At 40.9% G+C, this 15316-nt stretch overlaps 1 protein-coding gene across 6 annotated transcripts in view; it reads right to left on the minus strand.

Moving 5' to 3' along the window:
* Positions 1-15316, minus strand: part of ZNF821 (zinc finger protein 821) — a 748458-nt gene that overhangs the window by 450661 nt on the left and 282481 nt on the right. For 4 of the 6 annotated variants that reach the window (XM_044081495.1, XM_044081494.1, XM_044081493.1 and 1 more), the window contains exon 4: positions 9646-9776. The exons of 1 other annotated variant lie outside the window; for it this stretch is intronic. In XM_044081495.1, coding sequence (XP_043937430.1) covers positions 9646-9776 — 131 coding nt within the window. The remainder of the gene's footprint in view (positions 1-9645; positions 9777-15316) is intronic. One more of the 6 variants, XM_044081497.1, reaches the window with a different exon arrangement.

Genomic DNA, 15316 nt, shown 5'->3' on the forward strand with positions numbered 1-15316 from the left:
TGCCTGCAAAAGGCATTTGCAGGAGCTAGACATTGGGTGAATACCCTGGGAGCAGTAGATAAGCCAAAGGACAAAACAGAGAACTGAAAGTGTAGTGATCCTACTCTGAAGAGCAGGAATTTTCTGCATGATTCCCTTATTGGGATATGCAGGCAAGCATCCTTTAGGTCTAAGTTGACCATCCAAGCTTTGTTTGGCAGCATTGGTAGAAGCTGTTGTAAGGTAAGCATTCTGAATTTTGGGATTACCAGGAAGATTTGAGAAAGGACATGTCCAGGATGGGATGCCAAGTCCCCTCTTTCCTAGGAACAAGGAATAAGTCTGGAATAGAAATCTTTTGCAACTTGTTCTGGAGTTACAGGTTCTACTGCCCCAGGGATATTAGGTTTTGCATTTGTTTTAATGCTTCTGCCCACTGGTTTGGAGGTAGGTCTGGGTATCCTCTTGGAGGTTGTATTTCTTGGAAATTGAATTTGTACCCTTGAGCAATGATTTTTAAGACCCAGTGATCTTTTGTTACAGAGTTCCAATTTTCTCTGCACAGATATGGTCTTCCTCCTAGCTTTTGGTGTGGTGGAGAAAGCAGAGATGGGAAAGGTAGACATCGAGACCTTTTTCCACACAGGGTTGCTTTTGAAATCCCTGCTCTAGTGTTTGAAGGGGGCTACTGTTTTGTTCTTTGCTGGCTCTGAGTTTTAGTCCCGGTGGGTCTGTCCCTACAGGTTTTGCCTTCTGCCTGCCTGTTTGGTGCAGGAAAGGACCAGTCTTTGGAGGGAAAATTTCTGCTGAACCTAGGAGGTTGTACTTGAAGAAAATCTTTAACAGTCTGCATCAATTTTGCTTTGTCTTCCATCTTTTTAAGTACCTCTTCAGTTTTCTGTGTGAACAAGCAGTCTTTGTCAAGAGGTGCATCCATGATTTTAGCTTTGACATGATCAAGGAGAGGTTACTCCTTCAGCCATGCATGTCTTCTGATAACAGATCCTGTCACTGCTGCCCTGCTAGACGCTTCTAGGGCATCAAATCCACAGTGCAAGAAGTGCTTTGCCACCTGAGATGAAGAGTGCAGTAATTCTGCTATCTTTTTATTGTTGGCAAAATCTGGAAAAGCAGAAATTTTCTGTTTCATAAGTTCCAAAGTGTACTGTTGATATTTTAACATATGGAACTGACAGTTGAGAGCCCTTATAGTTAAAGTTGCAGAGGTATATACTTTTTTACCCCATCTGTCCAGGGCCCTGGATTCTTTGTCTGAGGGAGTAGAATTCTTTGCAGAGGTAGCCTCAACTCCCTTAGGTCCCTGAGTAATCACCTCTGGATCTGCTATAGGATATCTGTAGAGGAATTTATGAGTCAGGTACCCTGTAGTACCCGTCAGATTTTCTGGGGGCCGGTGGAAGGGTGTCAGGAATAAGGCTGGATTCTTGGTAAACATCATCTACCACCTCCAAGATGGGTGAGATGGCCAAAGGCCTGTGCTGGGGTAGGTCCAGAAACCCTTAGTCTTTTCTTGGATTGATTCCCATTGGAAGTGTTCCCTGAGGGTGTTGAGGGTTTCCCCAAAGGAAAAGTCCTCAGGGGGTGATGCAGAAGAAATAGATTCTTCTGCATCTGAGTCTTCAGAGGCAGTAAGAGGATTTTATAGGTTCATAGGTAGGTACTAGGCTATTGGTCCTAGGGACTATATAAGCCTGGCCAAAAAGGTACCCTGGCTTTTGCCACCCATGAAAATTATTTTCCTTTGCCCCTGACAAGCAGAGCCACAGAAGTGATCCCAGAGGTGAATTTCCTATTTCCCATCCAATCATCAAGATTTTTCTTGAAGAGTGCTAAGGAGGAGCTCTGTTTGACAGATAGGTAGCCTGTTCCAGAGTATGGGAAGTCTCTGGGACAGGAATCTATCCCTCCAGCATGTTCTGTTTATTGTGATGACAAGGTTTAGGTCCCTAGAGCGTATAGCTCAGAGGAATTGGGATTTCTTCAAGTGGAGCATGTCCTGCAGCTCTGGCTTTGACATAGCTTTGTATGTTAGGCAGAGTAGGCGATATGCGACAGAGGAAAGCTGGAGTTTGTTTGAGACTGTCTGCATAGGGCATCTGTTTGAGGCCAGTAATCCTCTTTGTGAGGTATTTCTGCAGCCTTTCCAGTTGTTGTAGATGTCTTGTGAGGTACATACCAAAAGGGGTGTGGTACTCTATAATGGGTCTAATGAGTGATGAGTAGAGGGGAACAACGACCTCTTTTTTTCTGGATGAGAAACCTTTTGTGATGAGGTGTGCCATATAGAAGGATTTCCTGACCACTGTGGCGATGTGATTTTCAAAGGAGAGACTACTGTCCACCTGTGTCCCAAGGTCTCTTATCACAATTTCGGTGTTAAGCAGACAACGGCCTAAGTGGTAGTTCATGGATACAGAGTTTTTACCAAAGGGGGTGACAATGCACTTTTTGGTTTTGAGCTCGAGGCCATGGCTTTCACACCAGGCATCTGTCTCACTGAGGCCCTTTTGTAGGATGTCCACATCGTTTGGAGTTTTGATTATGCCTCTTAATTTGCAGTCATCTGCGAACTTAGTTAGCCAAAGACCTTCTGCATTAGCCTGTACTTCAGAGAAGTAAATACCAAACAGGAGAGGACCCAGGACTGAACCCTGTGGTACTCCACTTGTCACTGGTCTGAAGTCGGATTTGGAGTCTGCTACTTTCACAGTGTGGGTTCTGTCAGAGCCAGTTGGCAACATATATTGTGACATAGGGATTTATACCTAGTCTAGTGAGTTTATCTATAATTCCAGAGAGGGGGATGGTGTCGAAAGTCTTGGCAAGATCTAGATAGGCTGTGTGAACCACCTTACCCTCATCTATGGCTTTGGTGACTGCTTCAAAGAAGTCTATCAGGTTTAGGAGACATGATCTGCCTTTTACAATCCAGAACTGTGTGGGGTCCAGAGTTTGGAGATTACCAATGTCTTTGTTTATGAGTTTCATGACGATACGTTCCATGACCTTGCAGACGGGGCTTGTCAGGCTAATGGGGCGGTAGTTCTCAGGGTCTGCTGTGGCTCCCCCTTTGTGGAGTGGGATAACCATCTCGGTGCGCCATTCAATGGGCAGAAAGCCTGAGGTGAGGCTATGATTGAACATGGTACTTAGGTGGGGTGCCAGTTCATTCTGTAGTTCATGTGGAATGCAGCCTGGGATGTTGTCAGGTCCCATGGATGCTGTGTTCTTGGCTTTGGAGAGTGAGGTTTTTACCTGTGCAGCCGTGATTACAGGAACTTTGCATTCTTCTGGTATAGAGATGGGCCCTTTAGGGGGTGACAGGGGGGAAAGTTAGCACTGAACCTATTTGCCAGGATGTTGGCAATATCAGGTGGTTCTGTATATTTAGTGCCATTGTGCTGTAACTCAGAGCAGATCCGAGTGTTGCCATTGAGATTCTTGACATAGCTATAAAATGCTTTGTGGTTTAGAATCAGTGGCAATTTTGTTTTCATAACTAGCTTTGGAGGATTTTATGAGGAATCTCAGCTTCTTACTGAGGCTGACCAGGGAAGTTCCTCCAATCATGGGATTTTACTCTCTTTTGCAACAGTTTCTTTCTTCTGTCTTTTCTTCTTCAAAAACAGAGGAGTCAGATCCCTGTGAGTCTAAATCTGACTGGATGTCTGGAGAAGGTTCCCTTCTCCTTTTGGCTGGTGTGGCCCGATTACCCTGGATGAAAACGATGAGATCCTCCACCATTTTAAGCATTCTAGTTTGAGGAGGGGGAGGAGTATTGGAATGGAGACTTTTTGCTGTTTTCTTAGGAGTAGCTGCAAGTCTGGCCTGAAGAGTATTCCTCAGTGCTATCTGTGTGTTAGTTGGAAGAGAGGGCGAAGGCCTTGAAGTGAATTCTGAAGTGTGAGTGGTAACTTTGGAAGCCGGTGCCTGCGTAGCGGCTCTGGACCCAACCAAGGCAGAGACAGCCAAAGGCTCGTTAAAAGGTGCAATTTTCTGAGGCATACAGGCCTCTGAAAGGGTCTCAGTAGAGGCCTGCAAAGTAATCAAGTCGGGCATCAGGGGCTGCAAAAGTGCCTCACTGAATTTCGAAGAACTGACAACCCTTTTAGTGGTGGTGTTATCGGAAGGTTGGCCTTATGCGGTCTGTCTCTATCCTAAACTTTACATTTTTTAGAAAGATCTGCAGTTTGCTGACTGATGGACGCCATATCGATAATCAGAGAGGGAAGACGAAAATATCTAGCTACAAATAGAGCTCTACGATGAACAGTTCTAGTGTTAAAGAGGACTCAGAACTGACAGCGAGGTACGTCATGATCTGGGCCTAAGCAAGTGACACAGTAAGAATGGAAGTCTCGGGTGTGGTATTTACTTTCCACGGGTGAGAGAGTTACTGACTTTTTCAGACATCGGTTAGTGCAAGAAAAAGGAAGGATCCCCAACGGGGTACTTAGCTTTAGACGTTTTCAGCTGAAGTTCGAAATCTGTAAACAGCCAAACGGCACTGTTGTGAATTGCTTCTGCTATGGGCTCCACAGCAAGAAAGACTGAGGTAATGGCATTGCCTGCTCTCCTTTATAGCTCTGATGACCTGATGTCAGCCAGCAAGTGACAGCAGCTGATGCACAAAACCTTGACTCTGGTATTTGGACCGACTGAGTGCTACCACAGCATGGATAACCCAATGGTTAGGACTGCAGCAGTGAAACGCAAAGAACATATGTTGTTTCCACCAAAAGAATTCTCTTCTATCAAACCTCCGTACTGGGATTTGAAAAGATAAAGGATGTTACTGCTAGGGGCAAAGAGATTTCAGATACCACTGTATCTTTTTCATGTGGAGTTTTGCCAGGGGTATCATGAGAATCAGAGATGCCATGAGACCCAAAATCATGACTGAATGCAGTGACTGAAGTCTGGTGGAAAACCTTAGAAATAGATCTAAAGAAAGAATTATTATTTTCTGAGGAAGAAAAGCTCTTTGAACTGAGGTGTCTAGTTGACATCCTAGTAACACAATCCTATGTGAAGGAGTCAAGAAAGACTTTTGAATGCTATCTTGGAATCCCAGTTTGTGTAAGAGATCTTTCGTCCAAGAGAGAGATTCCTGACACTTTGAAAAAAATTCTGCAAAGATAAGGAAGTTGTCTAAATATGTAAAAAATGTGGATACCCTGTAGCCTGCAAGGAGTTATAACTGGAGCTAGACACTTTGTGAACACTCCTGGTGCAGTGGAAAGTCCAAAAGATAAGGCAGAGAACTGATAATGTGATCCAGACACAAAAACAATCTCAAGAAACGTCTGAAGTCTGGATGAATAGGGATGTGACAATAATCATCTTTTAAATCTAGTGTTACCAGGAAACATGAATGAGGATAAAGATGCAACAGGTTTATTTATTTATTTATTGATATTTGTTAACCGGGTTTGTCCAACTGGGCTTGTGGCCCATTGTCAGTGGAGACCCGAGGAGAAAAGTTCCAGTAATACATTTTAAAACAAGTACAATTTTTAATAATATTGATAATAATAGCAGTTATAGCAAAACAATTCACATATGCTGGGATACATGCATAAAGTTAAAGTTGCATTAAAAAGAAGCTAAGTAACAATTTTACATTGATATAGTTCAATAGGTCAACAATTAACATTTTTTGTTTGTATAAAATTGTGCAAATGCATAGTAGACATATTGGAGAGAGAGGTGTAATGAGGTACTAAGTATGGTCCTTTTGAGGGTACATAAAGGGAAAGAAGACTAGGTAGGGTCATGGCAAGGGCAGGTTCTGGAATTGAGAAAATAAGCTTTTTAGTTAATTTTTAAAGTGTGAGGTGTGGGAGATTGAACGTAAGTCAAGGGGAAGTTTGTTCCAAGCATGGGCAAGGGAGTGTTTGTAGTGTAGTTTGCCTACTGACCCTTTTGGGTGGTAGATATCAAGTAATTGTTGGTTAGAAGTACGGAGGGTCCGGGATGGGATGTAGATGGAGACTAAGAAAGATAGAGATGGACAGAAGGAGGGTTTATAAAGAATAGAGTGTAGCATATGAAATTGATAAGATAGCAGAAACTGGGGAAGTTCAAGCCATTGAAGAGAGTTTAAAGAAATGCAGTGGTGTGAGTTGTATGGGGAGTTAGTACTGAATCTGGCTATTTTATGGTAAGTCTGTTGCAGTTTGTTTAGAGTGGAGGCCTGGATATTGGCAAGAACTGGGGCGGCGTGTAAGAGGGAGGGGAGGAGGAGTGCCTGGCCCAGGGTAAGTCTAGATTCAGGGGTTAGGAATTTTTTGTTCCGATATAGCAAACCTAGTTTCTGGTTTGTTTTTTTTTATAAATTGGAGTATGTGTAGGTTGAACTTGAGTTCATCAATAATGACCCCTAGGAGTTTTGTGTGGGTGTCAGGTTGAATATTTGTATTGTTAGAAGATGTAATAAAAAAGGAGGTTTTGTGATGAGAAAGAGAACGGGGAAGGAAAAGTAGGAGTTTGGTCTTTTTGGGATTTAGGATCAATAGGTTGTGAGAGAGCCATTGTTCAGTTGATAGTAGGGCCTATTGGGTCAGGGAGTGTAGTTCAGGAATGTTATTTGAGATGGATATAAGTGTGGAGTCGTCGGCATACTGAATAAGGGAGGATTGTTTGCATGAGGTGTAAAGATCATTGGTGAAGATGTTAAACAAAAGGGGTCCCAAGATGGAGCCTTGGGGAACACCAGTGGAGATGGGAAGGAAAGGTGAGGAGGATGAGAGCCATTTGACAGATTGTTCCCTGCCAGATAGGTAACTATTAAACCAGGCAAGTGCGGAGGGGGATAGGTGGAGATTTACAAGTTTGGATAGAAGTAGAGGATGAGAGACAGTATCGAAGGATTTGGAGAGATCTAGGAAGAGACAGGAAATGAGTTTATTGTTATCTAGGGCCTCTGCAATGATATGAGTGAAGGAGAGGAGGGCAGTGGTGGTGCTGTGGTGAGGACGAAATCCATGTTGGGTAGGGGTAAGTAAGTGGTGTGTGAGGAGGTGATTGAGAAACTGCGAGTGAATACATTTTTCTAATATCTTGGAGAGGGGGGACAGAATGGCAATGGGTCGGTAGTTTGAGGGGTCAGTGGAGTTTCCACCTTTATGAAGAGGGATAGTGAAGAAAGATTTCCAAAGGGTGGGGACAGTTGATTCCAGAATGGATCGATTAATTAGCATAGATACCGGATAGGCAATTGAGTCAGCAGCAAGTTTGAGGTTGCAAAGTGATATCACTTTAAATTTGGGCACTATCACAAACAGGTTTAGGAAAGAAAGATCCAGAACTGGTCGCAAAGCACTTTCTTTCTTTGGCACTAGGAACATATCTGAATAAAAACCCTTCTCCATCTGGGAAGGAGGAACTGGTTCCATCACTCCTTGGAACAATATGTGATGAAGGAGAGGTGGAAATGAGAGAGTCTGGTCAGGTGGATGAGGAATTACCCTCTGGAAAGAAGGAAGGGATTTTCTCCCACTGACATCTGTAACCTTGCTGAATAATCTTCAGAACCCATTTACCTGAAACTATCTGTTGCCAAAGAGAAAAGTGGAGGTTCAGATTTTCTAGAAGGGAAATGGAGCTGCCAGGGGAGGGAGAGAAGGACAAGGTCCCTTAAATAGTCACTTTGACTTGTTGGACTATCCTTGGTTTTGAGAGGTTCCAGAATTCTTTTGATAACCCTCTTGTTGTGTATTCTTAAACATCTGTTTAGGTGTATTTTGTTTTTTTGCCAAAACTGAATGAGGCGTCAGAAAAAAATTACTTTGAAAATTTAGAAAAGGAGGGCTGAAAACCTTAGAGGTTCCCCTGAATCAGCTTACCCCTTTCATCACACTTTTTAGTTGCCTCTGCAACACAGGGACCAAAAATTAAATCTCTGTATAAAGAATTTAAAATCTCATTTTTCTCATCATCTGAAAGGTTCCGAGAATGCAGTCAGGCAAACCTCCTCAAAACTGTACCAGTGGCCATAGTCCTTGAAGAGTATCAACTGGGTTATATACATACTGCAAACCATGAGTAGTAAATTGTATAATCAAAGAAACTAAATTATTTAAAACAGTCTTTTCCTTTCAAGAAGAAACTGCAGACAAAACATTTTTCATACTTTCACAATAAGTGAGAATAAACTTTAGCATACAAGCCTGACCATTCAAAATTCTGAAAGTCAAAACTGCAGAAGCATACACTTTTTCCTCATATTTGTCCATCATCTTCCCATCTGTATCAGAAAGAGTAGGATTGGAATTACCCAGTGCTTAGCAGTAGTAGGATTAACTAACGCTATAGCTGCTGGGTCACATTTGGGAAGGGAATATAAAATCTTAAAAGACTAAGGGAACTTTATACATTGTATTTGCCTTTTTAGGGGCAGTTGGCTGGCTTTCAGGAAAACTGCAGGCAGTAACGCACACACATCCTACAAAGCTTAGAAAACTGGTGGAATTGGTGAAGGTTCTGGAAATCCATCCATTACAGCTCACAGTATTTTCTGTGGGACTCAGAAACCTTAGTGTTCTCCCACTGGAAACCCTGGCACATTCCAGAAGTAGTCTCAAAGTGAAAGCCCCACAGACAGAATCAGAAACTCGGCTCTCCTCCGAGTTGGAATCAGAAACGTAGGAGAAAAACCCATGTGTGTCCCTTCAGCTTCCGGGCAAGAGTCACAATGTTGAATCTCTTCAGGAAAACAGGTATCCCTCTTTTACCACAAACCACCTTATAGGAAGGATCAAAAGCCTGAATTAATTCTTGAGCCAGACCCAGTAAACTGCTCCTTTTTGAGGAGTCACCCAACTGGTATGAGGCAAACTGCTCACCTGCTGTGGTGGCAAAGGCTGTTTGCTTAACTTTTTCTAATTGCAGCTGGAAGAACGACCGATCGTGGGACCAGCAGTTTGTTCCATGGTCAAGCTAAAAATAGTACCTCATTATACCCTTACACAAAGGTAGCATATCTAAAGTTTTAATCTCCCCATATCAAAAATACTTGAAAAATGTATTTGTGCATCATTTCTACATCACCTAAATTCAAATAATCTGCTCTCTAAAACATAGCATGGTCCCAATAAAATAAGACTGATGCTGCTCTAACCTTGAAGCATTATCTCAATCAAAACAATCTTTTTAATCCATTTATTTCCTGCAAGAATTTAGAGCTACTTGAACAGTATAGCCTTGTGCATTTTTATGTAAACACTTCACTGTATACATGTCTTTTAACTGTTTTTTTTTTCCTGAGAAATGCAATTTTTTTTTGAGAAATGTCTGAAATTCACTTGTTAACGTAAATGTACCATGAGGAAGCCTTTCTACTCAGGTCTCTGCAGAAAATAGGCTCTGCCCAGTTGGACTTTCCCAGTCAACAAAGACAAAGACAGATAGATATACAGACAGACAAATATGAGGATCCATATAGACAAAGTTGGCACTTCATACTGTTGACATTACTAAACATTAAATAGACATGGAGACAATCTGTTACAAAGGAGCCATTTTTTTTGAATGGAAGAACCACTGTATACATGAAATGTAAGCCAAAACTGATCCCCTGCCAAATATTTAAAAAAAATCTTATCAGGAAAAAGGAGCAGTAAAGCAATTAATGAAGCTACTCACAATGTAGTTTGTTTGGAGTAGTCTGTTTTCGGCGGGACATGTTCCAGCTGCTAACACCTTTGGCGATCTTGCTGGGGCTGGCCTGCCTCCTGCACAGACACTGTGGTGTCTTTACAAACAGCTGACCCTGGCTTAAAAAAATGGGGAAACAATCTTAAAAAGATATACAGTGGAAATGCTTTTTTATTCTACAAAGCTACTGGTGTGTGATTTCTTCTTCACAGTAATCTCTCTACCTTAAAACATACCAATTCAGCAGTTGGTATTCCATATTGAAATAAAACAGATACATCTAACCAATTTTCCATCTCTTAAAAGACTTTCCTTAATCTGTGGAGACTCTCCACTTCCCTACTAAGTTCTGAAGAAACGTTAATTAATATTATTCTTATTAGTGTTTATTCTTGGAAATTTGTCAGTGTTTTACAATGCATTCATAGGTCTCAGTGCAGGGACATGTCTCAAAGACAGAAAAAAGTAGACATGCCAAGAAGAACCACTGCCAAAAAACTCCACAACACAGGAGTGATCTAGAGGACTTTTATGTGGCTGACATGGATTTTACAAAAGGCAGTTGAAATATACTGGCTGCATATGCCCATCTAGTGCTCAAAAAGCTTTATTAGCATTAGAACAAGGGTAAATGTAATTCAAGAACTCTGGCTGTCTCCAATAGTAAACTCTATACTGGTATAACAAAAGTATCAAATCACATCTTTGTTCTAGAACAAGGATAAAAGACTTTTAAGAATGTAGGTCTGAATGTTACACAATGGTTATTTTAGTAGGGACCTCATAATAGATTTTAAAAATATGACTGTAAATATGGCTAAAGAAATTAGTATTTTTTTTCCTTTTCCCTCAGTAAAATTCAGGCTAATGTTTAAAGTGGATAGTACAGTTGTGTAAGTAAACATAGCATAATAGCAAATGCTTGAATGATCACTGTTGCAGTAGCCCTTAGCTATATGGGTTCTATCCTGCCAAGGATGTAATAGTTGGATAGCTTCCAAAGCTTCAGGGCACCTTCCACACACCCAAACTGTCAAGCAGCTCAAGCTGTGCTGACTGAAAGACAAGTTTGGACACCAAACATTTCAGACCTTTCCTGCCAACAGACTGAGGGAAGCTAAGCCCTCAAAGGGCAATTCTGGGGAAAAAAACACCCTGGCATAAATGCACCAACAAATAAGGGAAATGGAGAGAGGGAATGGCTACTCCAGCAGTGATCATTTGAACATCTAAAATTGTGGTAAGTGTATGTACACAACTCCACAATGTTCTTTATATTGATCACTGCTGCAGTAGCCTTAGCTTAGCTATAGGGGTAGATCATCCTAGCTTACTACATTTGGGAGGTGGAAGGAGAAGAGTTCTGGAGCCCCTGGAAAATGGACTTTTTAAGGCCTGATCTAAACCTAGAGAAGGAATCACGCTTATAATGCCTTGTAAAAGTATGTACAGAGGACCAAGTTGAAGCTTCTAGAATACTTGTATAGATAAAGCCAAGGCCCTAGTAGAGGAGGTCTATATTACGACGTTGAAACGTAATATCGAACACCAGATGGTCGACCAGTATTCATCGAAAAGCATTTACACGATTCGATGAATGCTTCCAGGGCAAAGATGTAGTTGGCCAGTTACATGGTGTTGCCCTTTTCTCTGCTGTAGTGTGATCACAGAGTTGGTATATTTAGATAGGGGGGTGGGTTTTAGGTTAGGTTAGCTATGTTGGATTGCGGGGGCAAGTGCCTCTTTGCACTGTAAGTATTCAATGATTCGTGTAAATGTATTTTGATGATACGTGTCAATGTTTAGGTGTTTAATATTATGACGTTTTGACATCATAATATGGATCCCTAGTAGAGTGGGCCTTAATCCTGCCTGGAACAGATTTGCTATGATGTGAAAAACAAACTGTAATAGCCTTAGAAAACCATTTGGAAATAGTTTGTATTGACACGCGTTGTCCTTTTTTCCCTTCACAAGAAGACAACAGATCTGAAAGATTTAGTTCTGTCAAAATAGTTCCCAAGTTGTCAGTGGACATCCAATGTACGGCATATCCTTTTTCCCTCATTTTTAAGATCAGTAAAGAAAATTATGGAATGGATAGTTTGGGTACCACTCTAAGCATAAAAAGACAAATTAGTTCTCAAAGAAACCATGTCTCTGTGGAAAATGAGAGATGGTTGACTCACCATAAGAGCTTGCAACTCAGACACCCTTCTTGCAGAGGTCAAAGCAATCAGTAAAACTGTTTTCCAGGTTAAGAACCTGAAGTCAGCCAGATTAACTGGTTCAAATGGAGCAAGTGTTCGCTTCTCTAACACAAAATTAAGAATCCAAGAAGGAGCCACTGTTTTTCTTTTTTTTTTTGGAGGCCTCTTAAGTAAAACTCCTATCAAAAACATTTTAACATGAGAAAGCCTTGAAAGAGGAGTATCGATGGGCAGACATGCTGAAATGGCCAATAAATGAACGTTGATGAAGGAGTAAGAAAGGATAGGAAGGTAACTTGCAAAAGTATTGCAGAACCAGAGAACAGCTAGTCCTGAATGGGCCCTGGTTATGTTGTTTGCAACAATTACAAAAGATTTTCCATTTGCCAATATGTAATTTTCTAGTAACAGGTTTTCTTGCTTCCATTAGTACCTTCCTTAGTAAAAAAGGTGTCTAATGGAAATTAAGAACCTATCATCCAGCCAGTAAGTAGAAGTTGACTGGGTATGTGTTGTATCAAATATCCCTGACCTTGTGCGAGTAGATGCATTCTGTGAGGAAGCTTGAGGTAATTACCCCTGGCCACATACAAAAGAAGGAAAAAACACTGTTCCTGGGCCAGAAATGACTCACTACAATTATCTTGGAGGAGTACTTCTTAATCTTCAAAAATACCTTTGATATCAGACAAAAGGGTAGAAAAGCATATAGGAACATTCATGTCAAAGAAAAAGAAAATGCATCTATCTTCTAGCCCTTTTTACATGGAATCCTGGAGCAAAATCATGCCAGCTGATTAGAGAGGAAGAAAATGGAGCTACTAGAAGAACTCCCCATAAATGGATCAAATCTCGAAGACTCCCTATTCTAATTTGCATATGTGAGGGTCTGCCCGGTCCTGTTCAGCTCGTCTGCCACACGATGCTGTTCTGATGGAATGAAGGATGCTTGCAGAGTGAGACTGTGCTGTGAAGCTATATCCTAAGTTAACATGGCTAGTCTGCAAAGGGAGTATGACCTGGTTCCTCCTGCTTGTAGCTCTACCAAATGCCTGTAGTATTGTCTGAAACAACCTGAAGAGGCCTTGGGGAGCCAAAAATGAATCAGTTAAGTGCTTGATCAGGGCAAGCATCTCTTTCATATTTTTGTGTTTGCATCTGTCCTAGGTGACCCACACAACTTACACTATTATCCCTCCGAAAACTGCTCTCCAAGCAAAGTCTGAGACATCTGTATCAACGGACTGCTTCGGAAAAGGGAGGGAAAAGGAGAGACCAGAATTTAGAGATATTTGTCATCTCCACCAAGTATTTTTTTTTTTTTTTTTTTTATTGACAAATCTCAGCAGTGGGATTTGCAAAGCAAGGGATACTGAAGCTGTGACAAAACAGACTTCAGATACAATTGTATCTTTCTCATGTGGAGTCTTGGCAGGGTTATTATGAGAATCATAGATGCCATGAGACCCAAAATCTTGAGGTATTCCCTTGCAATGACCAAAGTTTGAGTGGAAAAACTTGTATATAGATCAAGAAATAGATGTATTTATTTCCTATTGAAGGAAAGCTCTTTGAACATAGGTGTCCAGCTGACACTCCAGGAACACAATCCTGTGTGAATGAGTAAAAAAGGAGTTTTGAATGCTCTCCTGTAATCCAAGCTTGTGTAAGAGATCTCTCATCCAAGTGAGCGATTCCTGACACTTTGAAAAAGACTCTGCGAAAGTAAGCAAGTCATCTACATATGGAAAAAATAAAATGGATACCCTACAGCCTGTAATGAGCTATAACTGGAGCTAGCCACTTTATGAATATTCCTGATCCAGTGGATAGTCCAAAGGGTAAATCAGATAACTGATAAAGTGATCAGCAAGCACACAAACCTTCAGAAATGCCTGAAGTCTGGATGAAAAGTAATGTGATACACATTTTTTAAGTGTACAGTTACCAGGAAACTTAAATGAGGAGGAAGAGTTAACAAATGAAGTGACATTATTTTGAAGCTAGGCACTATCACAAGCAGGTCTAAGAAGAATAAGCAGAACTGCTCTCCAAGCATTTTCCTTCTTTGGCACTAAAACAGCCTTGACAAAAACTTTCCCAACTTGGGGAGGAGGAACTGGTTCTACCTCTCCCTGGAACAGCATGTAATGAAGGACAGGTGGAAGTAACAGTTTGGTCTTCTAAATGAGGAATAGCTTCCTGGCAAGGAGGAATATCCTGTCACTGCCAGCTATACCCTTAATGAATTTTCTTCAGAATGCATTTACTCATTTGTCTACAAAGATAAAAGTGGACATTCAGACTTCCTGGAAGGGAAAAGGAGCGGGGGCAAAGTTCTATAAATAATCAAACTGACAGTTGGATTGTCCTCGTTTTCGGGGGTTCCTGAATTCTTTTTGGAACACCCCTGTCATTATGCCAAAATTGGATGAGGTTAGAAAAATATAAAAATATATGAAAAAGGAGTGCAGATAAATCTTATAGATTCCCTGATTTAACTTACCTCTCTCATCACACTTTTTGATCACTTCTATAGCAGAGAAACCAAAAAATGAATTTTTATCCAAAACAGAAAACAAAATTTCAGTATTCAAAACCTCTTGGATGGTTCTGAGAATGTAGCCAGCAGACCTCCACAAAACAGTCCAAGAGGCTACAGCCTTGGAAGAATTATCAATAGTCATACACATCTTGTAAAGACAGAGCAGTGATTAGTACAATAGAAGAAGCTAAATAATTTAAAGCAAATGTTTCCTCACAAAAATAAATTGCAGACCAAACATTTCAAATACTTTCGCAATCAGTCAGTACAAACATTAATATGTGAGCCTGAGAACTCAAAATTCTAAACATCAAATGTGCAGAAACATACTATTTTTCCCATACCTACCAATAATTTTCCCATCTTTATTAGAAAGAGTAGGATAAAAGTTAAGTGCTTAGCAGCAGTAGGATTACCTAAAGCTATAGCTGCTGGGTCAGATTTGGAAATAATATATAAAAATTAAAGACTGAGGAACTTTAGGCTGGCTATCAAAAAAATACAGACAGAGAGACACACACCCTCCTAAGCTGACAGAAATGGAGGAATTGCTAAAGGTTCGAGATATTCCTTCTGTAACAGCTCACAGAGTTTGTACTCCCACTGAAAACACTGATGCATTCTGGTAATAGTCTCCAAGAGAGAAGAACCCACAATTGAGAATCTCCTAGGAGTCTGAATCAGAAAACCTGTATCTGCCCCTTAATCTTCCTATCCAGATTTAGAATCTTGCATCTTTTCAGGAAAGGAGTTTCCTTTCTTTCTTTTACTAGAAAAGAATAAATGAAAAGGATCAAAACCCTGACAAAAACCCTTTGCCAGACCCAGTAAACTTCTCTTGCTTAAAGAAATTTGTGGAGTAGACGCATATTTAGTTTTCTGTTTCTTTTTGACAAGAAAAAAT

The sequence above is a fragment of the Protopterus annectens genome, chromosome 8.part0, assembly GCF_019279795.1.
Source record: "Protopterus annectens isolate FY-2018-M chromosome 8.part0, PAN1.0, whole genome shotgun sequence".
Taxonomy (NCBI): domain Eukaryota; kingdom Metazoa; phylum Chordata; order Ceratodontiformes; family Protopteridae; genus Protopterus; species Protopterus annectens.